The 14,976-nt window shown below is 42.2% G+C and overlaps 1 protein-coding gene across 5 annotated transcripts in view; it reads left to right on the top strand.

The window, feature by feature from the left end:
* The window catches only part of BCAS1 (brain enriched myelin associated protein 1), a 95,344-nt gene that overhangs the window by 50,392 nt on the left and 29,976 nt on the right, over positions 1 to 14,976 (top strand). For 3 of the 5 annotated variants that reach the window (XM_060033385.1, XM_060033383.1, XM_060033384.2), the window contains 2 exons: positions 870 to 1,004; positions 7,503 to 7,679. In XM_060033385.1, coding sequence (XP_059889368.1) covers positions 870 to 1,004; positions 7,503 to 7,679 — 312 coding nt within the window. The remainder of the gene's footprint in view (positions 1 to 869; positions 1,005 to 7,502; positions 7,680 to 14,976) is intronic. The other 2 variants (XM_060033388.1, XM_060033386.1) reach the window with 1 other exon arrangement.

A 14,976-nucleotide genomic window follows, 5' to 3' on the forward strand; every position in this document is an offset into this window, starting at 1 on the left:
GCCCACAAACAGACCTCTTTCTACCAACCTGGTTCTCATACTTGCCTTCTTGACATCTTTTCTACTGAAGTTCTTGGATTCATGCTTTTGAAATGTCAACACTTTTGTCCATCTTCTCATTTGGCCCTGGGCAATTTTTAGCACACTCCACTGCTGCACACACAAAATCCCCTGCCATTTGTGACTTGAGTCAACAATTCTGAATGGTTGTAGCTGGGCTATTTTAGTTCCAATTTCCCCTCACTTTGGCTCAGTGGACTGACTCACTCTAGAAACATCTTTTGCCCAGGAGATCTGCCCATCTAGAAGTCAGTTGAGATTTTTGTGGGTGATACTGCTTCCCTGAAGTTTCTAATACCGCAAAAGAGGAGATCAGTTTGAGAATGAAAGCCATTTAGTGGCAGTACTTGACTCCAGGATGCAAAAATAAATTGCTTGTCTTCAGGTATTTTTTTCTTCTGTTTCACGTGACAATAGCATTTAGATTTTTAAAAATCATCGGGTAGGGACTGCATTATCGTTTTTATTTTTTAATTTTTTTCACCTGGATATTACATGTCCTGTAGACAAAGCTTAAATATCTTGTCATTGTCTTTAGCAAATGGAGCTGCATTAATCTGGGTCATTTAAATAGGTTGCTGTGTTGAAAATCAACATGTACCTGAAATAGACTGTGAATTTGCACTTTAACAAATCGTCTTTGAGAGTTTGAAAAAGATAAGCATTCACATGATGTCTTGTGATTGGGAGATGGGGGTGATATACCGGCAGCTAATTGAAAAAGTAATTACTGCGCTTAAAAACAACAGAAAAAAAATGCATTCTGTTTAAAAACAAAGTTCTAAGCTGTGACTGCTGTTGCCCAAAAGGCATCTAAAGCAGAAAGTGTCTGTGATGGACAAGCTGGGCAGAAGACATCCGAGATCCAGGCTAAAGGCACCAAGAAAAAGCATCTGCATAGCCCCAGGCTAGGACTCGCCTTTAGAAAATTCTTTAGGCATAAGGTCTGTATCTTGTTAAAATAGGAGGAAAAATAAGAACCCTGGTCTTCACCACATGACACATGTGCCCATCCTGTATCCAGCCTGCTCCACTTCAGTGAAGACAGAGCCTTGGGTGGTAGAAATCATTAGAGGGGAATTAAGTACTATGTGAATCAAATTTCAGAGATTTTAAGTCCCCATAATTGTAAACATCTCAGACTACTTTCCTAGTGTGGACCAGGGTTCTGAGATTATTCTTCTAACCTAGTGTTTCCCAAATGTTGAATGTTTGCATACCACCTTCATCGTTTTTGGCAGATATACCACTATTTACTTGATATTTTTATATTGAAATTGACTCACTTCCTATTTAAAGATATCTGTAAAAGTAACTTTGTATTACATCACACTTGGAAAAGCAGATCATTTTTCATAAGAGGAATGTACCATTATATGGGCAATAAAAAAAGAGATTACATTCTAGCTGTCTCGCTTGTGTTAAGCTCTGAGTCTATTGCCATTTCTAGCTTTATGAAAAGGCAATTAGCCAGCAGTAGGGAAATGTTAAAGATTTCTCTACCGGCACCAGACTGAGATTTTCCCCCAATGGTCTTAGAAAGATGAGAATTGAAAAAGGAAAAGTATTTTCACGATTTTAATATTTAATATCATAGCACAATCTGAGGCCATCTCTGATCCCACCAATGGTATGCTTGCTATACTTTGGGAAATGCTCTTCTAACCTCAAGATAACAATTCTATCTTCCTGTGGTCCGTTCCATCTCTTCCCTGTATTAACTAAACTTATACTGAGCCCAAATGGAAGCCCAGGCAGAACAAAACAATGAATGAAGGCAGAGCAAGTTCTGTCTCCACGTTCTTGGAAAGTAAAGACAACAGAGAAGTGAGTTTCGGAGATTTCACTCTTCTAATGTCTACGAAAATGCCAGTATTTGTCTGAAACCATCAATTAAAAGGATCCCTGACTTGGGCCAGCATGCTTGTAAATTTGTTTAAAATATCCACCATTCTCCACTAAGTTGAATGAACTTATTTGAAAAACTTCCCCAGCTGGATGTAATAGTCCCAGGATTGTGTATGCAGATAAAAGCTCCGTAGAAAGCTCTCCCGGCGGAATCTATATTTGCATAAACAAACTATGTTATGAAGCCACCCTTCGATTTCCATACAGGGTTATTTTGTCCTGTAGCGAGACAAGGGGGTGGATGAGAGACACTGCAATGGGGGAGGGAACCTTAAAAAGTGGTACCACTGTATGTGGGCGACAGTTTGGTAACTGCTAGTGAAATCTGTCAGGGATCTGGTACAAAGGAATCTAGCTGAATTCCCACCGGTGCTTCGGTGAGTAGGGGCCCTTGAAAGTTTAAGACGCTATGACTCCCCCTCCCCCGACCCCCACAGATCTGCATTTCATCACGACATTCATTTCGTGCCTCCAGAATCTCTCCCCTCCCACAAGTGGACCACCCAAGTTCAGTATTCCTGGGGCTTCCCCGAATTGTTGGCTTCACATCCTGCCAACTGAGTTGACGTTTGGGGTAGGAGAGGATTCTAAAACCACTGGGACGATGGAGAAGAAACGACCCTTTCTGGGATACTGTAACACAGACTAAGGTTTTGCCTTGAGTTACATTCGGTCTATTTTTTTACGTTAAAGTAAAGTAAGGGGACAATTCCCAGATGTTCTTAATTCTCATTTATACAGCAGTGTGGTAGATCTCATTGGCTTTTACCTTCATGCCTAGGACAGTGTTTTTCTTTTCCTCAATTGGTTGTTCTGTCATCCCAAAAGATAGGAAAACAGGGCCATTAAAATTGACCAGGCAGAGTCCATCAGTGAACCCTGTTGCATGATTATGGGACGTGTGATACTCATCCTCCTTGATTTCAGTGTGACCTAAGACAGAAAAAAGACATCCAAGCAAATTCAAGGGTAAAACGTTATCTTCTAGTTTTGCTCTTAAAAAAAAAATACAGTGGTTACCAATTCTGGTTAACTCCTCCTTTCATTTCTTTGTATGTCAATTTTCCTTCCTATAAAAAGAATCTGCTTAGTTTCAAAGAGGAAAGGCTGACATTAATCAATGAAATAAGTTTATTATTATAAATAATAAGGGGGTCAGCGTTTCTTTGCTGAATCTGAATTTTTTTTCCTTGACTTAATCACATGCGGTTCCTCAGAATAAAACCTTTTCACACGACCTGCAAACGTTGGACATGACCCATGTACACAGAGCAGGACATTGTTTTAGAATGTCTTTGCCACGCCCGGAAATGTTCCCCTCCCCACTCGGGTTTGCTCAATGCCCACCCTCTCCGCAAGGCAGCTAAAACATTAGCAGCTGCCTCCCAGGGTTCATAAGCTTATGCCACACATTCATTGCTTTCTGGCTCTTGGTACAATGTTTCCATCTTACTAACACGTCCCCTCTGCCACCCTCAAATGTGAAAATGATGAAAACTTCTTGTGGAAGAAGGTAAGGTCATCTGATATGCAATCTCCAAATCTAATACATTAGAATTTCATGGGTAGGGTTGCCAGATAAATAACAAGTACCCAGTTAAATTCAAATTTCAGATACACAGCAAATAATCTTTGAGTATAAATCTAAGTATGTCCCAGGCAATATTTGGGACATCCTTAGGCAAAAAACTTATTCTTTGTTGATCTGAAATTCAGATTTAACAGGACATCCTATAGTCTCACTGTTATTTGCTAAATCTGGCAGCCCTACTCAGGGGATTGTCTCCAAAAAACATGGATAGAATTTTCGTAGTCTCCTCCGTAATGGAGACAAAGAGCATGAATTCAGTTGATGCTGGCAGAACACCATGTGGGGCACTTCTCTGGGAAGCGAGGAGATGAGTAGGCAGGGAAAGGATGACTAATGGGTGTGTGTGACTCCACAGCCCTGTAAGGAGGGGGTGGGTGGACGGAAACATGACATGGCAGGGTGCTATGTGGGTAGCTCTCTGTGGTCCCTCTCGTAAAATTAATTTGTTATTTATTTAATGCCTGTTTTGAGCCAGACACTGGGCCTGATGGGTGGTAGGAGTGTAATGGTGACTAAGACATAACAGCTCTTGCCTTCACAGAACTCATACTCTGGCCAGAGAAATGCATACTCAACAGTTACACAGATATATTCGTTATATTTTATTACTATACATATGATAGAGTCATGTCCTTGTCATGTTTTTCGAAGATCTCAGGGTATCTTCCCAGGGCAAAGAGAATTGGCCATTTCCCAACAAAACCGATCAGTATAGATGTGTTCCTCAACCTTTTTCCCATTATCACCCCCCCACCATGAAGCTTCTTTAGATATTTTCTCCCTAATTGCCCTTCTCCCCATGGAATTTTAGTACAACAGCTACACTGTTTATCTGTTGATGTACCGTGGCCCTTAGTAGGGCCATAGGCAATATAAACATCTAAAAATTGCCCATAACGCACCGCCCCAAGAACAAGGGCAATCTCACCCCCCAACTTTCCCCCACGTGGAGTTAAGATTGCCGTGGCTGAGAATGCATATGCCGTAGACGGTTCCATCCCCTGATGGGCACAACAGCACATGGAGTGGGGAGACCTTGGTCTGTTGGAAGCAGTGTAGACAGAGTAGCTATTCAGAGTCTGGGTTTGGGTATCAGACTCCCTGGATTCAGATGCCAACTCTGTCGCCTTATAAGTGCAATCACAGGCAAGTTATTTAACCACCTGGGACCAAAATTTCCCTAACAATAAAATGGACATAACAATTAATTCCTTCCTCATAGGACTGTTGTTAGAACATTCAGTTGCTTAAAACAGTGCCTGGCACTGGTACCTTTTATTGTCACTATTAAATCAGAGTTAAAAGTTGGCCATCTCTGTGCCTAGTCTCCTTGGACCCTAGTCCCTCTTCCAGAGGCTGAGAGAGAAAGGAGGCTGAGGGGAACAAAAGGAAAGGGTCAAACCAGCCAAACCAGAGGCGTGTGATGGGCTAAGCAAACTAGACCTGTCCTGGCTAGAAGTCTAGAACTCCAGAACTAGCTTTTTTTGGTAACCCCCACGTGGCTTTGGCTGGGTAGGCTGAGCACATACGCAGGGGTGTCCAGGAGCTGGTTAGGTAACGCGGCGTCTCTAAGTATAGAAAGCAAAGCAGCAGAATTTAAATCAAAGCAGTGTGGAGCAATGGAGCATCTGCTGTAATGATGTGAGCAGAACGGACGGTTTACTTAAGCCAACAAGAACCCTTTCTTAGAGATAGAAGTGAGGTCAGCCTCACCCCGCCCCCAGATTCTTGGCCTAACATGGACCCCTTGAGCAAGTGGGGATTTTCCCAAGAAAGCAGAAGGGGAGTTGATGTTGGGGACCACGCGTGGCCACTCCTTTCCTTCCTGCTTCCATCACGGCTCTCTGATGCTTTCAGAGGGCGCTGAGAGCACGCTGTCCGCTGTGCCTGGTGTGCTTCTCCTCCCTCCTGCAGCTAATTTCTAGTCACCCTTCAGGTCAGGACACAGCATCCCTTTCTCTATCAAGCCTTCCTGATTGCCATGATGGATCTAATTCCCTAGTTTAGCCTTTTTTTTTTTAGCACCAAATCCTTCTCTCCACCCCACAGCACTTATCATAGTTGAAATTTTACATACATTTGTGGAATTATTTGTTTGGTGTGTCTCTCTCTCTCTCTATGAGGACATGTAACCCCAGCACTCAGTACCCATCGCAGGTCATAGAAGGCAGTCGATGCATTTTTTATGAGTACATGAATAAATCATAGTACTTTCCTCCTGTTTTCTGGAAAAGCAAGCAAGCTAGTTGGTGGAGGGCACTTCCCCTTCAACCAGTGCTTGTTAATTTAATTACCATTTAGAGCTAAAACAGCACCAGGTGTCCGAGACCATTTGGAACATGCATAAATGCAGAACCGTCTGAGCTCAGCCATTTTGATTGCACTGTTGATACAAGGCAGAGGTTATTTTAAACCCTAGCATTATGCGGTTTTATACATTTTTAAATGGAACTGGGATTATTCCAGGATCACCTATCACAAAAGTCATTTCTATACATTGGCCCTGTAGCTCCTGATTCGAACATAGAATCTGTTCAATAAATGACTCCCTCCTAGTATCAAAGAAGTCAGCACAGAAGATACTGTCTTACATCAGATAGTAAAGTTCACATTTTTTGTGAACTCCCTTTGGAGGGGCAACGTGCAGTGTGGAAAGAGCACCAGATAGGAGCCGGAAGTCTGGATCTGAGACCAGACTGTGGCCCTGGTTAGTGTAGGGCAGGTCGTAGACCTCAATTTCCCCATCCATGAAAATTCGGGCATTCGATTAGGTGGTCTCTAAGACTCTTTCCAACATCAAAAATACTCTGAAACGTCCTGAATTTTTCCACACCCTGTTTCTACTGCCAGATTTTTTTTTTTCTTTTATTCAGAAAATGTAGTCAAAGATCTGACCTCCCTGGGAATTTAAAGGGTTGTGTCACAAGTCCCTGGACCAAGGATCATTAAAATGAAGATGCTTAAGATGACGAGGTTAGGTCAGGTGAGCCCAGTGTTAAAAATTTTAATGCAATGTTCACTCACATTGCATTAAATGGAGGTAAATGGAGACTGTAAGTCTCCTAACTCTTCCTTTGTCCCATGAGTCGGGAGGTGGCAGAGCATGGAAGTAACAGCCCAGTCACTGAAGAGATCAGATGTCCCGGAAGGGGACCTCAGCCTGGCCGCTCGGAGTGGGGAGAGATGGGGGGCGGTGGCATGGAGAGAAGGTGGGGGAGAGCAAGAGAATAGGGACTGAGTGAATAGCATTTGGAGTTTTGTATCAATGACGATCCATCCAGTCCCATCTAATTTAGATGTTGAGGCTGCATCTGAAAGTGAAGAAATGGGGCTTGTGGATGCTGTTCAAGCTCAAACCTCTTCCCTGAGTTCCTTACACAAACTCTATAGACTATAGATCTCTAGATCTTTATAGACTAAACTTTGTAGACTACAGATCACTATAGTAATCTCTAAAGCAGAGTGTGAGAGGAAAACTTCAGCACTTCTCTTTGGAAGTATATTTATTGGAACCCATCTTTCATTTCAAATTTGGATTAGTAAAACAATACATCTTTATCATGTAAACAAATACGTGTGTATTGGAGGTGCATGTTCAGACTATTTTTACTGCCATGACCATGGTCGAAAGAAGACCAGGGTCCTCAACATGACCTAACATTCTAACAGCCAAGTGCCTCTTCCAATCACTTTGAGTCCTAATGCGTTACTTACATAAACATGTTACATGATGGTTCTATATATTTTTTTTTCTGCAAAAGGAATATATCTTGATCTTTTTCCAAGATTTTAACACAAATCCACATCCATGTAGCATATTTGGAAAATACAGAAAATTATGAAGAAGACACTTAACTTGCATAACCCCAGTCCATATTTGTAAAAAAGAGATCTTTTGCTTTTGAAATCCTGAGATCATTTTAATTTTTTTGAACTCTTATAGGGTGCCGAAAAGTCACCCACCACTTCAGCCGACCTCAAGTCAGACAAAGGCAATGTTATGCCCCAGGAGCCCCAAGGGGCTGCCAAGAATTCTACATCCACTGAAACAGCAAAGGAAGGTGCCAAGGAAAAGGGGGGCCCCACCTCTCTGCCTCTGGGCAAACTGTTCTGGAAAAAGGTAAGTCCTAGTTTCAAGATTTGGAGAGTCCTTGGGGCCAGGATGACTTGAGATATGGTTTCTATTGGGCCAACGGATGTATTCAGCAATGCATGGAGTTTCTTGTTCTCCAGAATGACTCATCTTGCCATTGAGTTGAAGACTTGTAGCTCACCCCCGGGAAAAATGAAATACCTATCGCGTTAGAAGCATGTGTTTTGTGGGAAAGAAAAGGAAGTGAACAAGTCGAATTTTTCATTCTTGGAATTAATCCGGTTCATGACAGAAGGTTTATGGTATTTCGTGATTTCATTTTCTTTCTAAAATGGTGGGTTACATGAAGGTTATGCCCCCACCAGCAGTATAAGGGAGCACATTATCCTACACCCTTGACAACAGCGTTTTATCAAACTTCTTAATACTCGCCAGTCTTACAGAGTGAAAAATGGTACTCAAGTGTAATTTTAAATTATGTATAGTTTGTGAATGAGGTAGGGTGCCTTTTTTTTTTTTTTTTTTTTTTGTGGTACATGGGCCTCTCACCGTTGTGGCCTCTCCCGTTGCGGAGCACAGGCTCCGGACGCGCAGGCTCAGCGGCCATGGCTCACGGGCCCAGCCGCTCAGCGGCATGTGGGATCCTCCCGGACCGGGTCACGAACCCGTGTACCCTGCATAGGCAGGCGGACTCTCAACCACTGCGCCACCAGGGAAGCCCCGGGTGCCTTTTTTTTAATCTGTGTTAAGAACCATTAATGTTTTTCTGTGAATTGTTTATTCATAAGTTTTGCCCATTTCCTAAAACTGGGATCGTTGGGTAGATTGTTCCTTTCATCACAGCACAATATTTCTCTTTGTCCCCTTAACAGCTTGGGGCTGTTAGTATATTTATTTAACATCAATGCTGTTTTGCTCATGGTACATCTTTGGCCATTCTTGTATCTTCAGTCTTCCTTAGATTTAAGACTTGTGAATACATTTTTAGTTCCAGAACAAACAAACGAAACTAATAAAATGTGGGTTACTCTGGTTTCCTCCTGGCTTTCTCTGAGCTCTCCCAGCCTGGCGAGATGAACCGCCTCTGGGCTCTCTGCCCCTCCTACCCCAGCCAGATGGAAGCAGCCATCAGCAGCCCCAAGGTCTCCATCTCCTTGGTTGTCAACCAGTTCACCACCAGGGCAAGCCCACAAGATGCTCTGTGAGAGGAGAATTCAAACCGCTGTCTGAATTCTTTTCCCTTGAGAATTAAGGTGCCAAGTAAGGAAATGAGGTGGGTAGGGCTGAGCAATTCTGAGAGCTATTCCCTGATCTCATTGCTGAGCAAACCTCAGCTGCCAGACAGGTGCAGAACTCTTGCCTGTTTTAAATGTGGCCAAAAGATGAGCGAGAAGTCAGGGATGGGGCAGGGGGAGGTGGTGGGGGCAGGTGTAAGATAGAACTGGAAAAATCTAACTTAGCCGTTTCAACAAAACATCCATGCCACTTGGCACACAATGCAAGGAAGGTGATAAATACAGATGCCGCTGTGCTGTTAGTTTATGCTCTTGTCCAGAATCCAGCTGGATTTCTGAAATGTTCTCCTGTTTGTTTTCTGTTGTACAGAAATCTCCCTTCTAGGTTCTGCCCAGAACACAAACTCTTAATACTTAATGAAAACTTGGGATGATGTCACTTGGCATTCTGTTCAAATCCTCCTTCTTCACCAGTCTTTTTTTACAAAAATATTTTATCAGCAATATAATGAAGGGGAAAATTTCCAAGAAAGTTACATCCATATATTGGTGGCAAGGGGGAGACTTAAGTGACTCATATTCAAATATTTTTACTTAAATAGCCATATATACATATATTCAAAGTGTATTAGGAAAAATAAAACTAGCACATTAAAGTCAAGATTTAACATATATTTTGGTCAAGGTGAGACTATATAGATTTAGTTTAAAAAGGCAATGCAATTAAAAGGAAAGTGTTATGTAATTAATGGTACGGATAATAAGTAAATAACGGTAAATCGGGGTCCTCCAGGAAGCGGACACTAAGACAGAATTGATGTGCAGGAGATGTATCGGAGGAAACCGACTGTGGAGGATAAAGGGAAGGGGGCAGGAGTGGATGGCGAGAGGCTGCAGACCACAGCGAGGGGCTGACACCTCTGTGCAGGGAGAGAGGGAAGGAGGAGAGGGTTGGAAAGACCTCAGGGTGGCTGTGGTGCTGAGCTGGGCGGGAGGTATCCCCCAGAGCAGAGCGTGCCCCGGGGGGAGTCCTGCATTGGGCAGGACCAGCCCAGCACCCTCTGTGCTCAGTCGTTTCCGGGGAGCAGCGAGATCTCAGCGGTAGCAGATGCTGAAGGCGTGACAATCGAAGCCTGCCTTTCTTGCAGGGAAATCTGACCAGCACACGGCCACGGCTGCCACAGATGGTGCGTACAATGTGGCAGAACTATACTGGAGGTCAGCAAACGACTGAAGTTGGAGGAACACTGATGCAGGGTTAAAAGCTTAGAGTCAGACAGATCCCACTCTGAGTCCCAGTCCACCTCCATGAGCCTCAGTTTCCTCATTTGTGAAATGCAAATGATAATAGTACCCATGCCATGGAAATGAGCGAGGATTAAATTTTAAAAGGCCAGTAAACGCCTCCCCGCCACCGTCACCACCACCGCGGTTCACACAACAGCGTCTGATGAGTGGTCCGTCCTCCTTCCGTCATTTATGCTCAGAGGGCTGGGACACTAACATGTCCACTTCTGCATCTTTCTGTGCCATCCAATCTGGGGGGGCTTCTAAACTTCACATGCTTTCTCTTTCCTTATCTTTGGCATCTATAAGGGATGTGTTGGTTCCTCTCTGAAATTCCGGCTCTTTCCATTGAAAATAAAAGTCAGGACCACTGGGCATTCATCTATTCATTTATTTCAGTCTCACTGGTTTTTCACCATTATCTGACTTTTATTTCTTTAGTAGATCATAAAAACAGTGAGGTTAAGAGAAACTAAAAACCAAGTCTCCTGTAAATCTTGTCTTTCCTTCTTTCACCCAATCTGAAAGAATAGATTATATGGAAGTGAAAAAGGGGAGAGTCACTCATTCAGCAGTGGTTCTTTGTGCTAATTTTTTGGGGGGGGGTGTGCGTGCTACGTTTTAGGCATTGAAAAAATATCAGTGAGCAGATTGCTGTCCTCTGGTAGCTTACATTCTCATGAAGGAACTTATTTCTAGTAGGAAACAGAATGAAAGTCTTTGTTTTCTTTTCTTTAAATTAGAATAAGCTTTGGCTATAAAACCATTCTGGTAAAAATTTTGAAAAACAAACAAAGGGAAACACCAGAAAATGCTGATATTTCCACTAACTAACCCTAAGCTTGCTTTCTTCTCTTTTAATTGAAAAGCTTTTAAACAAACACATTTTGAAGTTTGCAATTATGAACATCAGAAATGAATTTTTCCCCTAACAGGCTGTCAGTATGAAACTATTTATTATTTTGATTTCTAGTCTTGATTGCTAAAGTAGTTCTTATTATAAACAAAAACAAAAATAAGCTTTGAGAAAATTAATTTCAAATTATGTTGTGCTTGCCAGAAAATGTTTAAATCCAGTTATATGGCCTAACTGCGCCCTTGATTGTTCAGGGTTAACTGGAATACCATTTGCTCTGTGACCTCACAAAAGTTATTTACTCTGTTTGGGTTTCTTTTTCCTCCTCTGTTGAGTAAAAAGATTGGAGTAGATTATCTTAAAAAATCTTGGGGATGGTGAGTTTGCGTAACAGTCAGAATCAGAAAGGTGGGACTATGTAACCTTGGGCAAATTACTTGATCACTCAGAGCCTTTATTTTCTTATCTGTAAAATAGGCACTGTGTTTATCTCACAGTGTTGTTATGAGAATCCAATCATTTACATGGAGAGCATCTGAGACATACTAAGGGCTCAGTGAACGGTGTTACCCTCATTTCTTCAAGTATGACGTCGCTGGTTATGATCTGAAAAGCCACGTGGGGCTTCAAGTGCCAATAGCACCCGAGGTACAAAACAAGTCTAAGACATATTTACTACCATCAAAACCTTGAAATCCACTTGGAGGAGTAGGATATACACGCATGCATGCACGCGTGCGTGTGTATGTGCCGGCACACAATTAGTAAATGATACATTTGGAGCACCTTCAAAACAGCCTTTTTCCTGATTTCCTTTGGGAGAGACAAATGATGAAGTAGAGAAATAATGCGAGTTCTGAAGCCAAAGAGACACATGGTCAAATCTCGGCTCTGAGGGTTGCTGGCTGTCTGAATGTGAGCAGAGACTTACACCCTCCAAGCCTCACTTTCCTCAGCTCTGAACGTAGGAGGTGGTACCTACCTTTCATGATGTGGGGGGAGAACTGAGTTGGAAAATGAATGCAAAGTGAGTGGCATTCAGTGAGTGAATTACAAAACAGTCAGGTGTGGAATCCAGTGTTAATCCGTGGAATACAGCTTAAAAACTCTGCGGCTGTTCAGACAAGGGAGCAGTCAGTGTAGGTCAAAACAGACTAAGAGAACTTAAAAATTCCTTTGACTCATCTGGGTTATTTCAAATACAGAATCTTGTGTGTGATCCCAGAATCCATGGGGATCCTGGTTTAGAAAGCCCGGCACAGGGCTGGACAATTATGGAAGCACTTGAAAGATGGGATGAAGTATCCAGCCTTGACAGAAAAAGTCTTAGGTCCACCGTGAAATCAGTGAACTCAGAACAGCCGTCACGTGATCCAAATGGTGCTTCTGGAAGACTTGGTAGCAACAGGGTGTCTTCTGGCTTAAGTGCTACCATGTGACAGCATTTTAAAGAAACATTCCTTTAAGAATTGAAATGCGCTGTTTAAAGGAGAGGAGCTCTTGTTAATCCCGTTTATATGATAAGTACATATGCTATTTAGATCCTTATTCTTGGCAATATAAATGTCCAGACAAGATCCTTTAGATTTCAAACTGGATTTTTGTTGTTGTTGTTAATGAGATTGGACAATTTTTAGACTCGCCAGATAACAGCCAGATGTCCAGTTTATTGAAAAAGATTGAAGTGTTCCTGGTTTTGAGATTCGAATGAGAATCCCACGCTCTGTGTGTTTCCTGACCAGCCCCACACCTTATCATGCTCCTCTGGCTGAAGGACTTGAGAACCTAATAAATGCCTCTGGTCTGCAGAAATCGACCTTGCACTTTACAATCATTCTCTCTCATTCGCTTTGAAGTGAGTTGCTGTGCCGTCCGATTTTCCTTCCTGTCTCTGAAATTCCTTTCCCAAACATATTCCCAGTGTGGAAGAGTTAGTCTTCTCTCCTCCTCCTTAGAGATCACCCATCACGGCGTACTCGCTGGCAGTGGAAATGATGAATTGGAATCTGGTTCTGCTGGGTCCTCAGCTCACAGGCTTTCTGCTGTGTGGAAAAGATGAGGAGAAAAGGAAGAAGCTGTCCGATGTCTTTGTCTGTAGTTGTGTCTTGAACGTGGAAACCATCCCAGTTACAGATACACATTAAATGTGAGATCCAGGATGTCAGCTTTGAAGGAGAATTAGAGACACACCTCAGACTTCAAAGGGAGGTATTGTTTTAGAATAAGAGCAAAATGTAATAGGTATTGGAGCAGAGGCCTGGAAATTAGGGGAGATCTGCTTCCATTTTGAAGACTGACATGGATTACTAACATAAAAACTTAACCTGCTGCCTAACGCAGAGCCCAGTAATATGGGTTGCTATCATTATTATTATCTTTGATAGTATTACTGCTTTTCTTCAGTTCTGTAGTGTCGCATCTAAGGCATGTTCACAAGATGGGTAGATGCAAGCCAACAAAGGATATTTATTAGAGGATCAAAACCACATGCAAGAAGCTGTCTTTGGGACGGCCTCTGGAATCTGGCCTCAGGCCTGTTTATTCAGAGTCTTTATTTGTAACTTGGTCAATAAACTGTGAAGGGCATTTGTCAAGTTTACAGGCTGGGTGGGCTCATTAATGCAATCCAAAATATAAACAATATAACAAAATATAAACAATAAGGATCTCAAAATACTGGCACAATGGGCTGAAGTTAGGATGTCCTGGGATTTTTGTTTTACGAAGGTCAATGTGCCACTTATCCTGTAGGGAACAGATCATCACAATTTTAACTGAGACCCACACCATCCTGTACCCCATTCCAGTGCTGGAACCCAGCATAACCTAAGAGCAACGTTGAAAATGTCTGCTCCTAAGGGATTCAGGAGCAAACGTATATCTGAGATAGATATAAGGAAATTTTGAAAACAACATGGAATTAGTCAAGAAAAGTTTTTTTTAATATATTTTATTGAAGTATAGTTGATTTCCAATGTTGTGTTAATTTCTGCTGTACAGCAAAGTGATTCAGTTATACATATATACACATTCTTTATCATATTCTTTTCCATTATGGTTTATCACAGGATATTAAATATATTTCCCTGTGCTATACAGTAGGACTTTGTTGTTTATCCATCCTCTATATAACAGTTTGCATCTGCTAATTCCAAATTCCCAATCCATCCCTCCCCCACTCCCTTTCCCCCTTGGCAACCACAAGTCTGTTCTCTGTGTCTGTGAGTCTATCTGTTTTGTTGATAAGTTCGTTTCTGTCATATTTTAGACTCCACAGAAGAGTGATGTATGGTATTTGTCTTTCTCTTTCTGACTTACTTCATTTAGTATGATCATTTCAGGGTCCATCCATGTTGCTGCAAATGGCATTATTTCATTCTTTTTTATGGCTGCGTAGTATTCCATTGCATACATATATGTACCACATCTTCTTTATCCATTCATCTGTCGATGGACATTTAGGCTGTTTCCATGTCTTGGCTATTGTGAATAGTGCTGCTGTGAACATAGCGGTGCATGTGTCTTTTTGAATTATAGCTTTGTCCACATATATGCCCAGGAGTAGGATTGCTGGATCGTATGGCAACTCTATTTTTAGTTCTGTGAGGAACCTCCATACTGTTTTCCATAGTGGCTGCACCAATTTACATTCCCATCAACAATGTAGGAGGGTTCCCTAAGAAAAGTCTTAAATAGGTCAAGTAGGCCTAATTTATGCCACTTTTCCTCAGCATTCACAAAAATCGTTTCCATTAATTGAACACATCCTATGTGCGGGCACTGTGCTAAGTGCTTTACACATATGAGATTAACGTCAGCAGTTTTCATCGACTGAAGCACGTCAATCCACACCCCTACTCATCCCATTCACATAGTTCTAGGAATCTGAGGAATGTGATCACAAATCAGTCCAGGCCCCCATATGTCTCTACTGGGTGATCTCTCC

This window comes from Delphinus delphis, chromosome 15 (genome assembly GCF_949987515.2).
Source record: "Delphinus delphis chromosome 15, mDelDel1.2, whole genome shotgun sequence".
Taxonomy (NCBI): Eukaryota; Metazoa; Chordata; class Mammalia; order Artiodactyla; family Delphinidae; genus Delphinus; species Delphinus delphis.